We start from the raw sequence: 14,109 nt of genomic DNA, 5'->3' as shown, positions 1-14,109 counted from the left end.
CTCTGTATACGTCACCCATCTGTGCCCGGTAGCTGGCAGCTGATTGGCCCGCAGGCTGGGGAGACGCTAGTAGCTGAGGGGAACGGCGGCGCGCGGGCGGTTGGGCCATCTCAGGCTTTCTGCCGATCAACCTGTGCTTGGCGTCCTCAGATGCTGCGAGCTGAAGGTAGTCATGGCCGGGACTTCCGCACCGAACAGCCACAGGAAGCAGAGTGGCGGCCTGGAGCCTTTCCTCGGTCTGTCTCGGTCCATCGAGAACCCTCCGAGCAAGCGGGCCCGGAGCTTCTCTGAGACCACAGTTCCGGACCCCGAAGACCCATTCGGCGAGCACGCGGAATTTACTGCGGACGACCTAGAGGAACTGGACATCCTCGCGTCACAGGCCCTGAGCCAGTGTCCGGTCGCGCCTCCGAACCTGTCCTGTGAGTGCCGGGGGGGGGGGGGGCGGGGGTGTTCCCACGGCGGGTGGTGCAGACCTCTTCAGCTTGGTAGCTTTGGTACTGGCTGCTTGCACCGACGTTACCCTCTCACTTTTAAAAACGAAATAGCACCCGATCGAAACGCGGTTCTGTTTCAAACAACCCTCTAAATTGGTGGTAAGACAAAAAAAAGTCAAAGGGCCTCACATATGCAGATTTGAAATATAGACAGCTAGACTATTAATTATTTTCCTTGAAACATGACTACGATCACCTCAGGACCGTCACAACGCATGTGAGAGGATTTAAATGTTATGCACCCCATTGTTAGAAACCCTTGGGCAGAAAGCTTCTGTCAGAGGCAAGAGATGAGAGATTCATACACCACCAATGCTGGTTGCCCAAAGGTGAGGAATGGCAACAGCCATAAGCAATGGGCGAGCGATGCCAAAGCTGCTTTCTCTCTTAGAGCTTACACTCTTGGGGAGTAAGTTAAGTGTCAGAAGGGTTTGATGGAGATCTTGCAAATGTACTTAGCATTTAAAGCATCCGAAAAATAGGATTATCCCTGGAAATGTGGTCGGTCCTCCATCTCTCCAGCAATATTGCCTGGGAAACACTCATTGCTGACCAGCTGTATTATGCCACAGTGGTTAGGCACTAGTTTCCACGAAGTGGTACAAGGCAGCACCTCCCCATCCCCACCTCTTGGCCCTACGTCACTCATCATCCCATACTCTAACCCTGGAGTGTCCCCACCCTGGGGACGTATCCATTTTGTTCACCATCGGTCTTTAAAAACCAGCAGATCCTGTGCCTAGTGTGTTCAGTAAATAGTATTCATAATAGAGGCACAGCCAATGCAGACTCCTTTCAGCCATGAGCTGAGACTACAGAAAGTGGGTGGGGATCGAAAGGGGGAATATTCAGATATGCTATGCCAGAAGGATTCTCTATATCATGCTCTGAGATCGGAACTAATAAATACTGTTTACTGGGTCTATCTCAACTTGGACTCCTTTTGCATTTTATGACAATGGTGGGTATATAGTGAGCCCCCAGGTATATATACATGGTATTTTCTTCCAGACAGGTTCTCCATCTATAACTAAGCTAGCCTTGAACTTGAGATCCTGGTGCCTTAGCCATCTAAGTGCTGGGGTTACAGTTACATGCCACCATGCTCAACCTAATGGGGACTATTTTTTTATACAGGTGCTCATAAGGTCCGTCGACTAGATGGGTTACCAAATAGTCCTATAAGGAAAAACAGAGAAGATATTCCAGTTAAAGATAACTTTGAACTAGAAGTACTTCAGATACAGTACAGAGAACTTAAAGAAAAGGTGTGTAACTTTTGGGTTTCCTTTTTTGCCTGTTTGGTTCTAATACTGAGAATTGAACCTAGGACTTTACCTTCACACATGCTATACACATACATAGCTACAGTTAAGTCATACTTCCAGCCCTAATTTGTTGTATTTGTAGCTGATTCATGTGTTTATGTATTAAGAAAACATGGGTAAAATACATAAAGATATCTAAAACAAGCACCTAGAGTCACCTCTCTGAAATGACAGGAGGTGGGGAAGGAATGCCTGCTACGTTATTTACTCTGTGTACATACGTGAGCCTGTGCGAGTTTATATGCACTGCATGTATGCAGGTACTTGTGAATGTCATGGGTGTTGGATCCTCTGGAACCATCGTCACAACTGGTGTGAACCACCTGACATGGGTACTGGGAGGGAACCTGGGTCCTCTGTAAGAGCAGTGAGTGCGTTTAGCTGCTAAGCCATCTCTGCAGCCTCCACAGCCTGTAGCCTGTCTTTATCTGAGGAACATGCCATCATAATGGCTGCTATTTTGTTAGTGTTGCAAGCTCTCATACATCTCTCATGTGGGTCATCTGTAGGTGCCCAAGAAACCCAGAAATATAACATGGAATTTTAGTCCATGTAAGGTGTGATCTGTGGTGTTAAAGCTGAAAAAATCTATGTCAATGGTGAACGTATTCGGAAACTGTTGTTGCTGAATATCTGCTAATTGGGCCTAATTTGCAGCTGAAAGCAATGGAAGAAGAAATCCTAATTAAGAATGGAGAAATTAAAATTTTGCGTGACTCACTGCATCAGACAGAATCCGTTCTAGAAGAACAGAAAAGATCACATTTTCTTCTTGAGCAAGAAAAGACTCAAGCACTCAGTGAAAAGGAAAAGGAATTCTCCAAAAAGGTGAGCTAGAACATTTGTGTTGCGTGCGACGGACAGTAGTGTTGCCTACCGCTGAGTTACAGTAGAAGCCATACTAAGCCTAGGCAAGCTGGCACATGCCTCTAATTTCAGGAGGCAGAGGCAGGTGGAGCTCTGTGAGCTCTGAGCCAGCTCACTGCAGGGTGAATTCCAGTCCAGTCAAGTGAGACCCTGTGTCTAAAAAATAAACAAAATAAAAGCAGTAACCAACCAGCCTTGCCTGGAAATACACAGCCATTGTCTAAGTGCTCTCCACTCTTAGTGGGTGGTATGTGCCTTTCTTCCGTGGTCTGCATTTGTTTTGGACAAGGAGTAAGATGAGGCCCTGCCTTGCTGTGGTTGTGGTTCTTGGCAGGAACAAGTCACTAGCTTAGAATCTCTAGGATAGGCTTGAATTAGGCTCCTTGGTAGGTTAGAAATCCAGTTGGCTCGGCTTAGCCAGAAGGAAATACATTAGCTATCACATCCAAGTCTAGGAAAACAGGGGCATAGTAGGGCTTCAGATGGTGTAAACCAGACATCTCAGGCTCTCTGTTGTGAGACCTGTTGCTCTATCAGCAGGGGTTCTGACTGGATGAACTCATACATTTCAAAACTCCAGAGCTTTGATTTGGGCTTCCTCAGCTGGGCATAAATTGGGAGGCTGGTACAACAGGGTTACCATGGGTCCAAGGCCAGCCTGGGCTATACAGTGAGATCCTTTTTCAGAAAGCCAAATGAAAGGCTCCCTCATCTCAAACTTAAAATTTTTAAAGAGGCAGCCCATTTTCAGCCGGGTTCTGAAAGAGGTCTCATTTAAGTCACAGGCAGAGGGAGGAAAGGGAGCTCGTGTTCAAAGAGAAATGGTAGGTACCAGTCTCAGCACCACTTTCCTTTAGAACCCGTGGATACTTCAGTTGGATGTGCACTCCGCCCCCTTTCCAGTGTTGGGAGCAGTGGCGGGGACAGGAGCTTGAGTGCCCGCCTCCATTACCTGTTCCCATAGCAAGTTCTTTGTGCACATACCCTTGCTCCACCAGAGGGAAGGTTCTGGGAAGCCCAAACATTATTTTTTTGTGATCTGGTAATGTAGCCCAGGCTGGCCTTAAAGTCACTTTGTAGCCAAGGATGTCCTTAAACTTCTGAACCTCCTGTTTCTGCCCCCTGAGCCCTGGATTGCAGGCATAACCGCTGCCAGGCCTCCTTACTCAGCCCTGGGCGTGCATCCCAGGTAAACCCTTCCACCTGAGCTACAGTTGCTTTTTCTCCCTTTGCTTTCCTAGTACATGTATCCCTTACTCTGTTTCCTCACTTGCTTAAGATTTCAGTCCCTCTTCTGACCCTCTTTCTAGTTTCCTGACACACAGACAGGCCAATCTCAGCATATACTCACACACAGACTGAGGTAACACTTCCAGATAATCTGCTCAGACTTCCAAGAAGACCCCGGTACCACTAAGGAACTAACAGATGATGTTAGCAGCCAATCCCTGTGAAAGCTGAAGAGGATTGAGAGTTCGGCAGCAGTTTGGGGAGCAGAGTGTGGGGTGGGGTTGGGCATGTTACTGCCGAGATAAGACATCGCTCTCCCCAGCTCTGTGCTGGGTACTGTTCAGCCATCACTTTCTCTAATGCGCAGTCCCAGCCGAGAATGCTAAGTTCCTGTTAGACTCAGTGAAGGTAAACAGGCAATGGGCTGGTATTTGAGCCCTCATAGATTACTTCCACAATAGAGTCTGTTACATCTTTCTAGTGTATTTTTCAAGAAAAACAGGCTAATATTTGAGGACATTTATATTACAGCAGACCTTGATAATGTATTTTCATTGTTTTCCTTTACTGACTTGAAGTTTGGAAGCTAAGGAATGTATTATTGTTGTTGTTGTTTTTGAGACAGACTCTCTGTAACCCTGGCAGCCTCAGAAGTCAATATATGGAATCACAGAGATTCCCCACCCCTGCCTTTGCTTCCCGAGTGTTAGATTAAAGGTGTGCACCACCACGAACGTATTTTTGTGTGTGTGTATGGTAGTGTTACCATAAATATCTTTGGCTTTCAGCTCCAATCACTGCAGTCTGAACTCCAGTTTAAAGATGCAGAAATGAATGAATTAAGGACAAAGCTTCAGAGCAACGAACGAACAAATAAACTAACCATTCCGTCAGTCTCCCAAGTCAGGTAAGGGGTGCTGGACTGACAGTTTAGTTTGGCATTGTTTTGCAAAAAGCCTGACAACTCTCTGGGTTGTTGGGACTGAAGGGCATTGTTTTGAGGCCCTCATTCCTGAAGGATGCAAAGGTGGCTTGGTTGGTCTGAGCCATTACAGTATTCTAGGTGTGCTTTCCCTGACTGGGGCCCCGGTAACACAGTCCCTTGAGACTAAAAAAGCTGGAAGGATAGTAGGATAGTCCTTTGTCCTTTGTCCTTTGTCCTTTCCTTTAAGAAAGAAAGGCTTGTTTTGGCTCACAGTGCAGGGAGTGCACTCCATCATGATGGGGAAGGCACGGCAGCAGGAGCTCACAGCTGAGTGGAGCAGGAAACCGAGAGGCAAACGCTGGTGCTTGGCTAGGTTCCTCATGGCCCCTTTTCAGCCCATCCTGGACCCTGGGCTATGGTGTGGTACTACTACCCACCTTCAGGGTAGTAGGCCTTTCTTCAAATTTTGAAAACAGACCAGCCTTCATTTTTATGTAATTTGTTTAATTAGCATAACCCTCCTTCCCTAAGCATGAATGTATTTCAGTCCTGGCTACGTAAAATACTTTTGCTCATTTGCTATCTGGGACCTTTGTCTTACAGCCCCTCCTTTGCTGCCAGATGTGCTCAGCTTGTTAATGGTCTGTGTCCTGCCCTCTGCCTCCCATAGCAGTCTCTCATGTGTCTGTCAGCCTTGACATTTGAACTCTTTCTGGTATGGAACCTTCTCCTGCCTTTGCCCATGTTGGGCAGAGTGAGATTGAACTCTCCTTCCCTTGCATGCTTCAGGTGAGACAGGAGAGATGAGGAGGTTGGTCGTCACTCTTTACCCCTCAGCAGTAGGAAGAAGGCCTGGGTGTTGTGTGCTGAGGAGCTTACTCAGTTTCCAGTACACTTTCTAACAGACCCTCTCTGTCCTGAAGGTTCTTTTTAAAATACACGTTTGTGTATGTTTGTGCATGCATTACCTACAGGGCCCAGAAGAGGGCGCTGGGCTCTCCAGAGCTGGAGTTACAGGCACTTACAAGCTGCCGGCCATGGGTCCTGGGAAGGAACTTAGATCTTCTGTAAGAGCCGCGTTCACTCTTACTGCTGACCTATCTTCAGCCCCACGCTAGACTCTCTTTTAGAAGTTTTTGGATCCAGGCACTGATTACTAAAAATTGGGTGTTCAACAGTTAAGACTTTTTGGATGCCCGAGAGATATGAAAATAAACGCTACCCTTCAACACAGACTGACATACCCATAAAACCTCTAGTTAAAGTATCTAGATGTGAAAAGTTGATGTTAGAAATTTAATAACTAGGTATTTAAACATCCTGCTGTGCTCTCATAGTTAACTCTTTCCAGTCCTAGGAAAGGCTCTTCTGTGGTTGTAAAGTCAGAAGCATGTTCTCCACATGTTGGAAAAACAACTTTCCCTACAAAGGAGTCTTTTAGTGCTAACACGCCTCTCTTCCACCCCTGTCAGACTGAGGCAGGACACAAATTTCTGGTGGGCCAAGAGGGTAAGTCAAATGTTAGTAATTGGTGCTGTATAATGGACTGCCCCAGCTAGTGCAGAAACAATAACACTCACTTTCTTTTTCTCAGTTTCTGGGCATCAACAGTTTGACACATAGAGACACAAGAGGCTGAGAGTCCTTCAAGGGGACTCTCCTGTACCACTTTATAGTTAGACACACTGCCTCTCTTCCCACCACTGCCACTGCTCTCTTGAGAAACTGCAGTCACAGGTTTGGTGACCCCAACTAGTGGGGCGCTGCACAGTAGGTTACAAGCAGGCAGAGCAGTCTGGATGTAAGACTCAACCGTACTTACTGGCTTATGTGATCTGGGCAAGTGCATTACCTCAGCGTTTCAGTTTCTTTGTATGTGAAACAGCTAATGTGACCTTTAATCATAGGTTGTTCTGTGAAACAAATGACTGTGACCTAAAAAGAAAAAAAATGGGTCAAGTTGGAGAGTACTCTTTTTACCACACTGCTCCATTTTAGGTGAGGCAAACAGGTTTTCTTTTTAGGGATCTGGAGATACTTTGGCTGTGCTTTCAAATGTGTTTAAAGAGATTATCCCATCTTAAATATTATATGTAGGAGTTCCTGGAACACCTGCTCTTTTATACTCAGCTTTCGACTCACATTTTTTTCTAGTTTCGGATAATAAAGCCCATGTGGGAGGTAACCTCCTGAAGCAAGACGTGCAGCAGAAAATTCTCACTGACAGCTGGGTACAGAGAAAAAACACTCAAGGTACCAGAAGACCTGCTTTCTGTAAGAGCCTGTGTGGCTCCCACTTTCTTCTGTGATGCACAGAATTACCTAAGGGAGTTGTGTGAGAGCCCTGTCCCAGGCGTCCTTTAGTGTTTGGGCACACAAGAGTCTGACTTAAAGAGAAAAACAATGTAGTCTGGTGAGGCGGCTTAGTGGGTAAAGGTGTCTGCCCCAAGCCTGACAACCTGAGTTCAATTCCTAGGATCCACATGATCAAAAGTTGTCCTCTGATCTCTGCGTGTGCACTGGGGCACACATCCCCTTTGCCCATAAAATAAGTAAATAAATAAAATTAATCTTAGGTGTGGCATTATGTGATGCCTTTAGTGCCAGTGTTCCAGAGGCAGAGGTGGGGATATCTGTGAGAGAAATAGACAGACAGACAGATAGACGGGTTTATGGTTGATAGGTAGGTAGATAGATCGGTTTGCTGGTCAATAGTATAAGGATGTTTTGTTTTGTTTTTAAAGCTAAGAACAGGTATTTCTGGAGCCTTCTGCCCCTAGAAGCATCGTAACAGAGTTTAGAAGCTTAGATACAGTGAATCTAAAGGTCCCTCACTTCTTCCCTCCAAGGCCATAGAAAAGGTCTTCAGTAGTCAGGCTTGCTTGCAATCCTAGTGTCTTAGAGATTGGGACAGGAAGATCATGAATTCAAACCAAAGGAGGTGACACAGTGAGACCCCATGTCAAAAAAAAAAAAAAAAAAAAAAACGGAGGGAGGAAGAGCCCTCCCATGTCAGAACATTCTAGAGTCACTTTGTCTTTTGCAGGTTCTATCTTGATAAACTTGCTCCTGAAGCAACCTTTGGTGCCAGGGTCATCTCTAGGTCTTTGTCACCTTCTGAGCAGTGGAGCTGAGGTTCCCACTGGCCCCATCTTGCAGCCAGCAGGGCTCAGGTAAGCATGAGCTCCCAGAAGGCTTGTTTGGGAGTTTTCACAAAGCAGACACTTTTCTGGTTCTGGCTGACATGAGAGGTTTATGGCATGTTTGGGGAGCTAAAGAACTTGGCAGTCAGGTGATCTGGGGGTCCCTGACCTAATCTATTTTCTTTTGTTTCCAGTACTTTGCCTGGGACTTCAGGCCTCAGGACCATCAGCTCTTCTGATGGGCCATTTTCCCCCTCTGCCCTGAGAGAAGCACAGAACTTGGCATTCACTGGATTAAATCTGGTTGCCAGGAGTGAGAGCTCACATGACGGAGATGTAGCAGGCAGAAGAGTCTTCCCACTCTGCCAGCTTCCTGGAGCTGTGCATATCCTCCCTCTTGTACAGTTCTTCATTGGCTTACACTGCCAGGCTCTACAAGACTTAACCCCAGCTAAGAAGAACGGGGCACCTGGGGCCTCTCCGACAGACACCTCCCACATGAGCTCTGGGGTAGAGGCTAGCCCAGAGGACTCCGTTTGTAGCTTGGAAAGTACTTCTGTGGCTTCGCTCAGCGTCCTTCAGCACCTGGTGTGCCACAGTGGGGCAGTGGTCTGCCTGTTACTGTCAGGCATGGGGACCAATGCTGCTGCCCGGGAAGGAGACTTAAGTCAGACTTGTGCAGATACAGTCTCAGCCTCCAGGGAAGACGCTCATGGCCAAAACCAGCACCCACTATTGAAGATGCTTCTTCAGCTGATGGCGTTCTCTTCTACAACATCAGGTCAATTTCAAGCCAGTGTCCTGAGCCAGTGCCTCAAAGTTTTGGTGAAGTTAGCTGAAAACGCTTCCTCTGATTTGTTGCCCAGGTATAAAGACGACTCCCAGGAGGCCTGATTCCATGGGTCTACCTGACCTCTTGAGGTCTAACCTGTGGCTTTTGCACTTTGTTCACACCTTGACCTATCCTACTACTTAGCTATGGCTGGCTTCAGGGAGTTCTGAGGTAATGGGAAGGGGACCAGGTAAGCAAAGGCACATGTAACAGGCCACTTGGGAAGAGTGGCTGGCCTTGGACAAAGGCTGAGTTAGGAGGCCTTTGAACCCGAGATGTGGGTCAGGTAAAGAACTTAGGGCCCAGCGTGTTTCAATGAGGTAGAGTTTTGTAAGAAAGTAGAGTATCAGGAGTGTCTATAGCCATGGGCTGGCCTTGGGGCAAATCTGTCAACCTTGTGTCTGCTTTTTTTTCCCACCAAGGACAGGGTTTTTTTGTGTAACAGGTTTTGCTGTCCTCTATAGACCAGGCTGGCCTAGAACTCACAGAGGTCCACTTGCCTCTGCCTCCCAAGTGCTGGGATTAAAGGCGTGCACAACCATCCATGCCCAGCTGTGTTCACATCTGTTTCCCATCTCAGGTACTTGCTGCTTTAACAGTAGTTGGTCGGAAGTCATAATATAATGAATCTAGCTTATAAACAACAAAACAAAAAACCACTGTTATAAATTACTAACTGGGGTGCTAGAGAGATGGCCCAGCAATTAAGAGTTCTTGTTTTTCTTGCAGAAGACCCAAGTTGGATTCCCAGTAACCACATGGTAGCTCACAACCATGTTACCCCAGTTCCAAGGAATCTGGCAGGCATGCATGTGCTACATGTACATGCATGTAGACAAAACATTCATACACAAAGTAAACTATGTAAATAAATGAATCTTTAAAAAATTATAAGTTCCTAACTTGGGAACTGAGACCATGAAGAGCAAGGTGGGGAGAATTATAAATACTGCCAGCCCGCCCTCCACCAACCGTCCATTTGTTTCCTCACAGTGAGTATGTATAAGGCCAGTTGCTATGTTAGAGCACTACCGCTCATAGCACTAATGCTCTGCCAGGCATCATGGCCAGTGCCGCTAATTCAGGACCTGGGAGGCAGAGACAGGTGGATATCTGAGACCAGCCAGAGCTACACAGTGAAACCCTGTCTCAAAAATCAGAATCTTATCTGAACTCAGCATTCCTTTTTCTTTAAGAGATTTATTTTATATATATATATGAGAGTACACTGTAGCTGTCTTCAGACACACCAGAAGAGGGCATCGGATCCCATTACAGATGGTTGTGAGCCATCATGTGGTTGCTGGGAATTGAATTCGGGACCTCTGAAAGAGCAGTCAGTGCTCTTAACCACTGAGCCATCTCTCCAGCCCAACTTTCCTTTTTCTTAAAAGTATTTCTGAACCATGTTTTCCACTATTTTTAGCTAGTTTTACCTGTCCTAGGGTATGAAATTGAACACAGTACTTCAGTGCAGTATAAACAGCGTGTGGGGAAGAACTGCCATTCACAGGCCCAGCCACACTGGCTGGTCACCTGTTTCTTATGTGCTTAGTGAGCGAATCCCACAAAGCACACATTCCCAATTCTGTTGGTAGACCCTGTTCCTGTCATTGACCCACAGCTATTGAGAGTGCTGCTATTTAATGGATGCTTCTACTAGCCAAGTGCTTCGGTTGCTGCTGGCTTAGGTGACACTTATAACTCTTTACTCCTTCACACAGATCCTGGCTCAGTCAGTGTTTGTTAATCCCTATTCTGAAGCAGGAAAACTTGTCTAAAACACGTGACCATATTAGGATAGTATCAAGCCAGTTACTGTGATAAGCCATTGCCCACTGCTCTCAGACACACACCCTAACAGAATACGTTTCTGTGAATTTCCTCATGTGCCCAAGATAAACTGCCCAGCTTCCTTTTTACCTTCTTGTGAAAGCCAGGGTGGGTGCTATCAGGGCCATAAAGCAGGTTATGACAGGTAGCCAAAAATCCTGCAGTCTCTGCCCAGTGTCCTTGTTCTGGGTCTTGAAACAAATTCTGCCTTAGCAGAGAGCACGACACCAGTCTTTCTCTAATGATGCTGTGTGTTCCTTTCCTTCCTGAGATGGAGCCTCTCTGTCCATCCCTGCCTGACCTGGGACTCACTCTGCAGACCAGGGTGGCCTCAGCTCGGCTCCACCTGCCTCTGCCTCCCAAGTCCTGGGATGACAGGTGTGCATCCCCATGCCTGGCCTCACATTTCACTGTAAAAGAGGGCTCTCCAGCTATGTTGCAGGACCATAGTGGGCTAGGGAGGACTGGTCAGCCCAGTAAGCAACCAAGTTAAACTACCCCTGCCCCCAGAGATCCACAGTACCTGGCAACTGAAGAATGCCCAACTTCTTGTCTATTTGTAGAATATGCTGTAAAATGGGAGCCCTGCTTGCTTCCAGAGGACCCAGGTTCTTCTGAGCGCCTACAGGGCAATTCACAACTCTGTAACTCCAGTTTCAGGGGATCTGACAACCTCACACAGGCATATAAACAAGGACAAATTAAATAAGTAAATAAATAAGAAAGAAAGAAAACCATGTAAAAATAATCATTTTTTAAAAGTGCTATAAAATAAGTTTACCCCAAAACAGTGAACCTTTACTTTCCAATGACACACTGATGGACAGTCCCCACCTCCATGCTCTGTGCTGAAATGCCACATGTGTACACATTGATACATACATACGTGCTCAAGGCCTCTCTTCTGCATGCTGTAGGTAATGTGGGTAGAGCAAATCGATTTGAGCCTTAGGACTGGGTTCCATCCCTTTGTCTCATTCTTCAGTGGGGAAATATGAATGAGCACTCATTCATGTGTGTACACACACACACACACACACACACATTCATTTACACACACATGTCATAGTAGGTTTTCACGCTGGTGACAGAAGGCAGTGTTTTTCAGCAGGTGGAAAGAAACGTTTTCTTCCCCTTGCCCTGTGACTGGTTTTGTCAGACGGCTGTGGCTCTGCCCACGGAGCCCTGGCCAGGCCTCTGTATTAGACAAGGGACATTTCTCATGCTGAAGGTATGGACCTGTATCCCTAAGCAGACACAGGAAGGAGCCTGGGGTATAGTGCAGTCGTGTATCCCCAGTCCACAGAGTCCTGTCCTGTTTACTTGATAAAGGTCCACATAAGGTCCTGTCTTCCTTTTTAGGGCAAATGAGGGGTTTTGATATGGTGGTGAGACTTGGCTGCATATAGCCCAGGTCCATCTCCAGCTCACTATGTGGTAGGTCCTGCCTCTGCCTCCTAAATGCTGAGATTATCCTTACCTGTCACACGCATGCGCACACACACACAACCTACCAGTAAAAGCCTTCCATTTTTAAGTCAGCATTTTTAAAGTTTAGTACCTGTTTTCTTGGGAGTCTTGAAGTAGTAGGTACAGTCAACTTGAACCCATGCCACACTGCAGTAAGTGTCCTTTTGGAGAGTGTCATAACTGTGACCATTCTCTAGGTTCTCCTTCGTGTTCCCGATGTTGCCACAGTGCCTCTGCTCAGAGCTGCCACTGTCGTGTGTGCTGCTGGCTGTCGAGCTGCTCTCTGTTCTGGTGGACCAGGACAGCCTAGCACAGCAGCTGTGCTCCCACTCAGGTAAAGCAGGGCAGGGCGGCTCTCAACTGTCCTGCAGTGAGAGGGAAGGACTGGGGCAGGTTCAGAGCCCCTCAAGGGCTTCTGTACTTGTACCCCAGGCTACAATGAAAAGGGGGACCCTGAGTGAGGTCTGGAATCCTTTTCAGAAGGCTGCCTTCTCCTGAGGCTGTACATGTACATTACATCAAGGCCTGACAAAACGGCCTCAGAGACACAGTGGCTTCAGCTGGAACAAGAGGTAAGACTCTCAGACTCTGCTCACCCTTCACCCTTCAGGAGCCCAGGGCCTCCTCTCCACTTGTGGGAAAATAGGAGCTACAATTCATTTTGGTCAGTGTGTCAAACAGCAGAGGGTAACATTTAGGGGTTCCTCACACAGATGCAATACAAGTGCATCCTGGGTTGCAGTGGTGCTCAGCAGAGTTGCCTGATCATGCTGCCTGGGGCTTGGGGCCTGATCCTGGTCCTGGAAGCAGTGAGCTGTTGGTGAGATTCAGGTCTGAGAGCCTGAGGCTACCACTACTTGTACCCCACCTGTGCAGGCAAGCAGTTGTTGAAGTAGCTAGAGCACCTTAGGAATGCCCGCAGAAGCCTATGATAACTGGGTTCCACACAGGGTGAACACCATGTCTTCTTGTTCCAGGTAGTGTGGCTCTTGGCCAAGCTGAGTGTGCAGAGCCCTTCCCCCGCTGGCATTGTTTCTGACTGTCAGTGCAATGTAGAGGTGAGTGGCCGGAGGCTAACATCATGGCGGCTCAGTTGGTGAAGGGCAGTCCTGCTTCCCTTGAAGTGTCGAGGTGAGCAAGACCTCAGTCTGTGCCCTCTCTTCCCCTAGGCAGTCAGAGCACTCACTGTGATGTTGCACAGGCAATGGCTGACTGTGCGGCGGGCAGGGGGTCCAAGGACCCACCAGCAGAAGCAGACGGTCCGCTGTCTGCGGGACACTGTGCTGCTGCTGCACAGCCTATCTCAGAAGGACAAGCTCTTTACTGTGCACTGTGTCGAGGTCCTGCATCAGTACGACCAGGTGATGCCAGGGGTCAGCATGCTGATTCGAGCCCTTCCTGATGTGACTGACTGTGAAGGTAAGCTATCAAGAGACTGTCACAGCCTTCATATGCCTCTGCCTGAGGCTGATGAAAAAGTCAGACTCCTTTGCTGGTCTCCTTTCCTTCCCTGAGTCTGCCCTTGCCACCAGAGCCATTCCTGGCACTGCAGACATGGCCTTCCTGCTCTAGGTCTGAGTATGATAGGTTCCCATTTGATTATGTCTATTGAATCGGCCTAGCTGAGCCATGGTTTTTCCACAAAGATCTGTCCCGATTGCTTTTGTATCACTTTTGCTCACAGTAGCTGAGGGAGCAAAGCCTACACATGGAAGGGACTGGTTAGTTCCTGTGCCTCTAGGGAGGATGGGTAGGCCTCCAGGCCCCAGCACCATCAAGTTAATCTCAGAACCCTCTTCCTTTTGGCTCAGAGGCTGCCCTGGATGACCTCTGTGCTGCAGAGACAGATTTGGAAGACGCCGAGATGGACTGTAGCTGAGGGCCTGAGCATCCAGCCACAAGGTGGCACTAGCCCCACCGTCTTTGCCACATCCACTGATTAAAACTGCACTTCCTGCTGAGAACCGGCTTTGTTTCCTGAGTC

At 47.6% G+C, this 14,109-nt stretch overlaps 1 protein-coding gene across 27 annotated transcripts; it reads left to right on the top strand.

Moving 5' to 3' along the window:
- Positions 1 to 65: 65 nt before the first annotated feature.
- Atrip (ATR interacting protein) lies at positions 66 to 14,091 on the top strand. 27 transcript variants are annotated; one of them, XR_015626544.1, is made up of 15 exons: positions 69 to 422; positions 1,635 to 1,765; positions 2,483 to 2,653; positions 4,711 to 4,829; positions 5,451 to 5,636; positions 6,199 to 6,356; positions 7,002 to 7,100; positions 7,894 to 8,020; positions 8,185 to 8,856; positions 12,323 to 12,459; positions 12,606 to 12,697; positions 12,839 to 12,956; positions 13,103 to 13,183; positions 13,295 to 13,544; positions 13,937 to 14,089. XR_015626544.1 is itself a non-coding variant. In XM_087561454.1 (14 exons), exons 5-14 carry the CDS (start codon positions 5,527 to 5,529, stop codon positions 14,002 to 14,004), a joined length of 1,791 nt encoding a protein of 596 aa, XP_087417580.1. In that variant the 5' UTR covers positions 69 to 422; positions 1,635 to 1,765; positions 2,483 to 2,653; positions 4,711 to 4,829; positions 5,451 to 5,526; the 3' UTR covers positions 14,005 to 14,089.
- Positions 14,092 to 14,109: the final 18 nt, after the last annotated feature.

The sequence above is a fragment of the Rattus norvegicus genome, chromosome 8 (assembly GCF_021556685.1).
Source record: "Rattus norvegicus strain SHRSP/BbbUtx chromosome 8, alternate assembly SHRSP_T2T, whole genome shotgun sequence".
NCBI lineage: Eukaryota > Metazoa > Chordata > Mammalia > Rodentia > Muridae > Rattus > Rattus norvegicus.
Note: the sequence above shows the minus strand (reverse complement) of the source record. Positions and strands in the feature narration are given on the sequence as shown.

Coding starts and splice junctions, on each gene's coding strand:
- Atrip (XM_087561449.1), top strand. CDS start 173: ATGGCCGGGACTTCCGCACCGAACAGCCACAGGAAGCAGAGTGGCGGC. Junction 4,830..6,198: donor CCGTCAGTCTCCCAAGTCAG/GTAAGGGGTGCT, acceptor AACTCTTTCCAG/TCCTAGGAAAGGCTCTTCTG. Junction 13,545..13,936: donor TGATGTGACTGACTGTGAAG/GTAAGCTATCAA, acceptor CTTTTGGCTCAG/AGGCTGCCCTGGATGACCTC.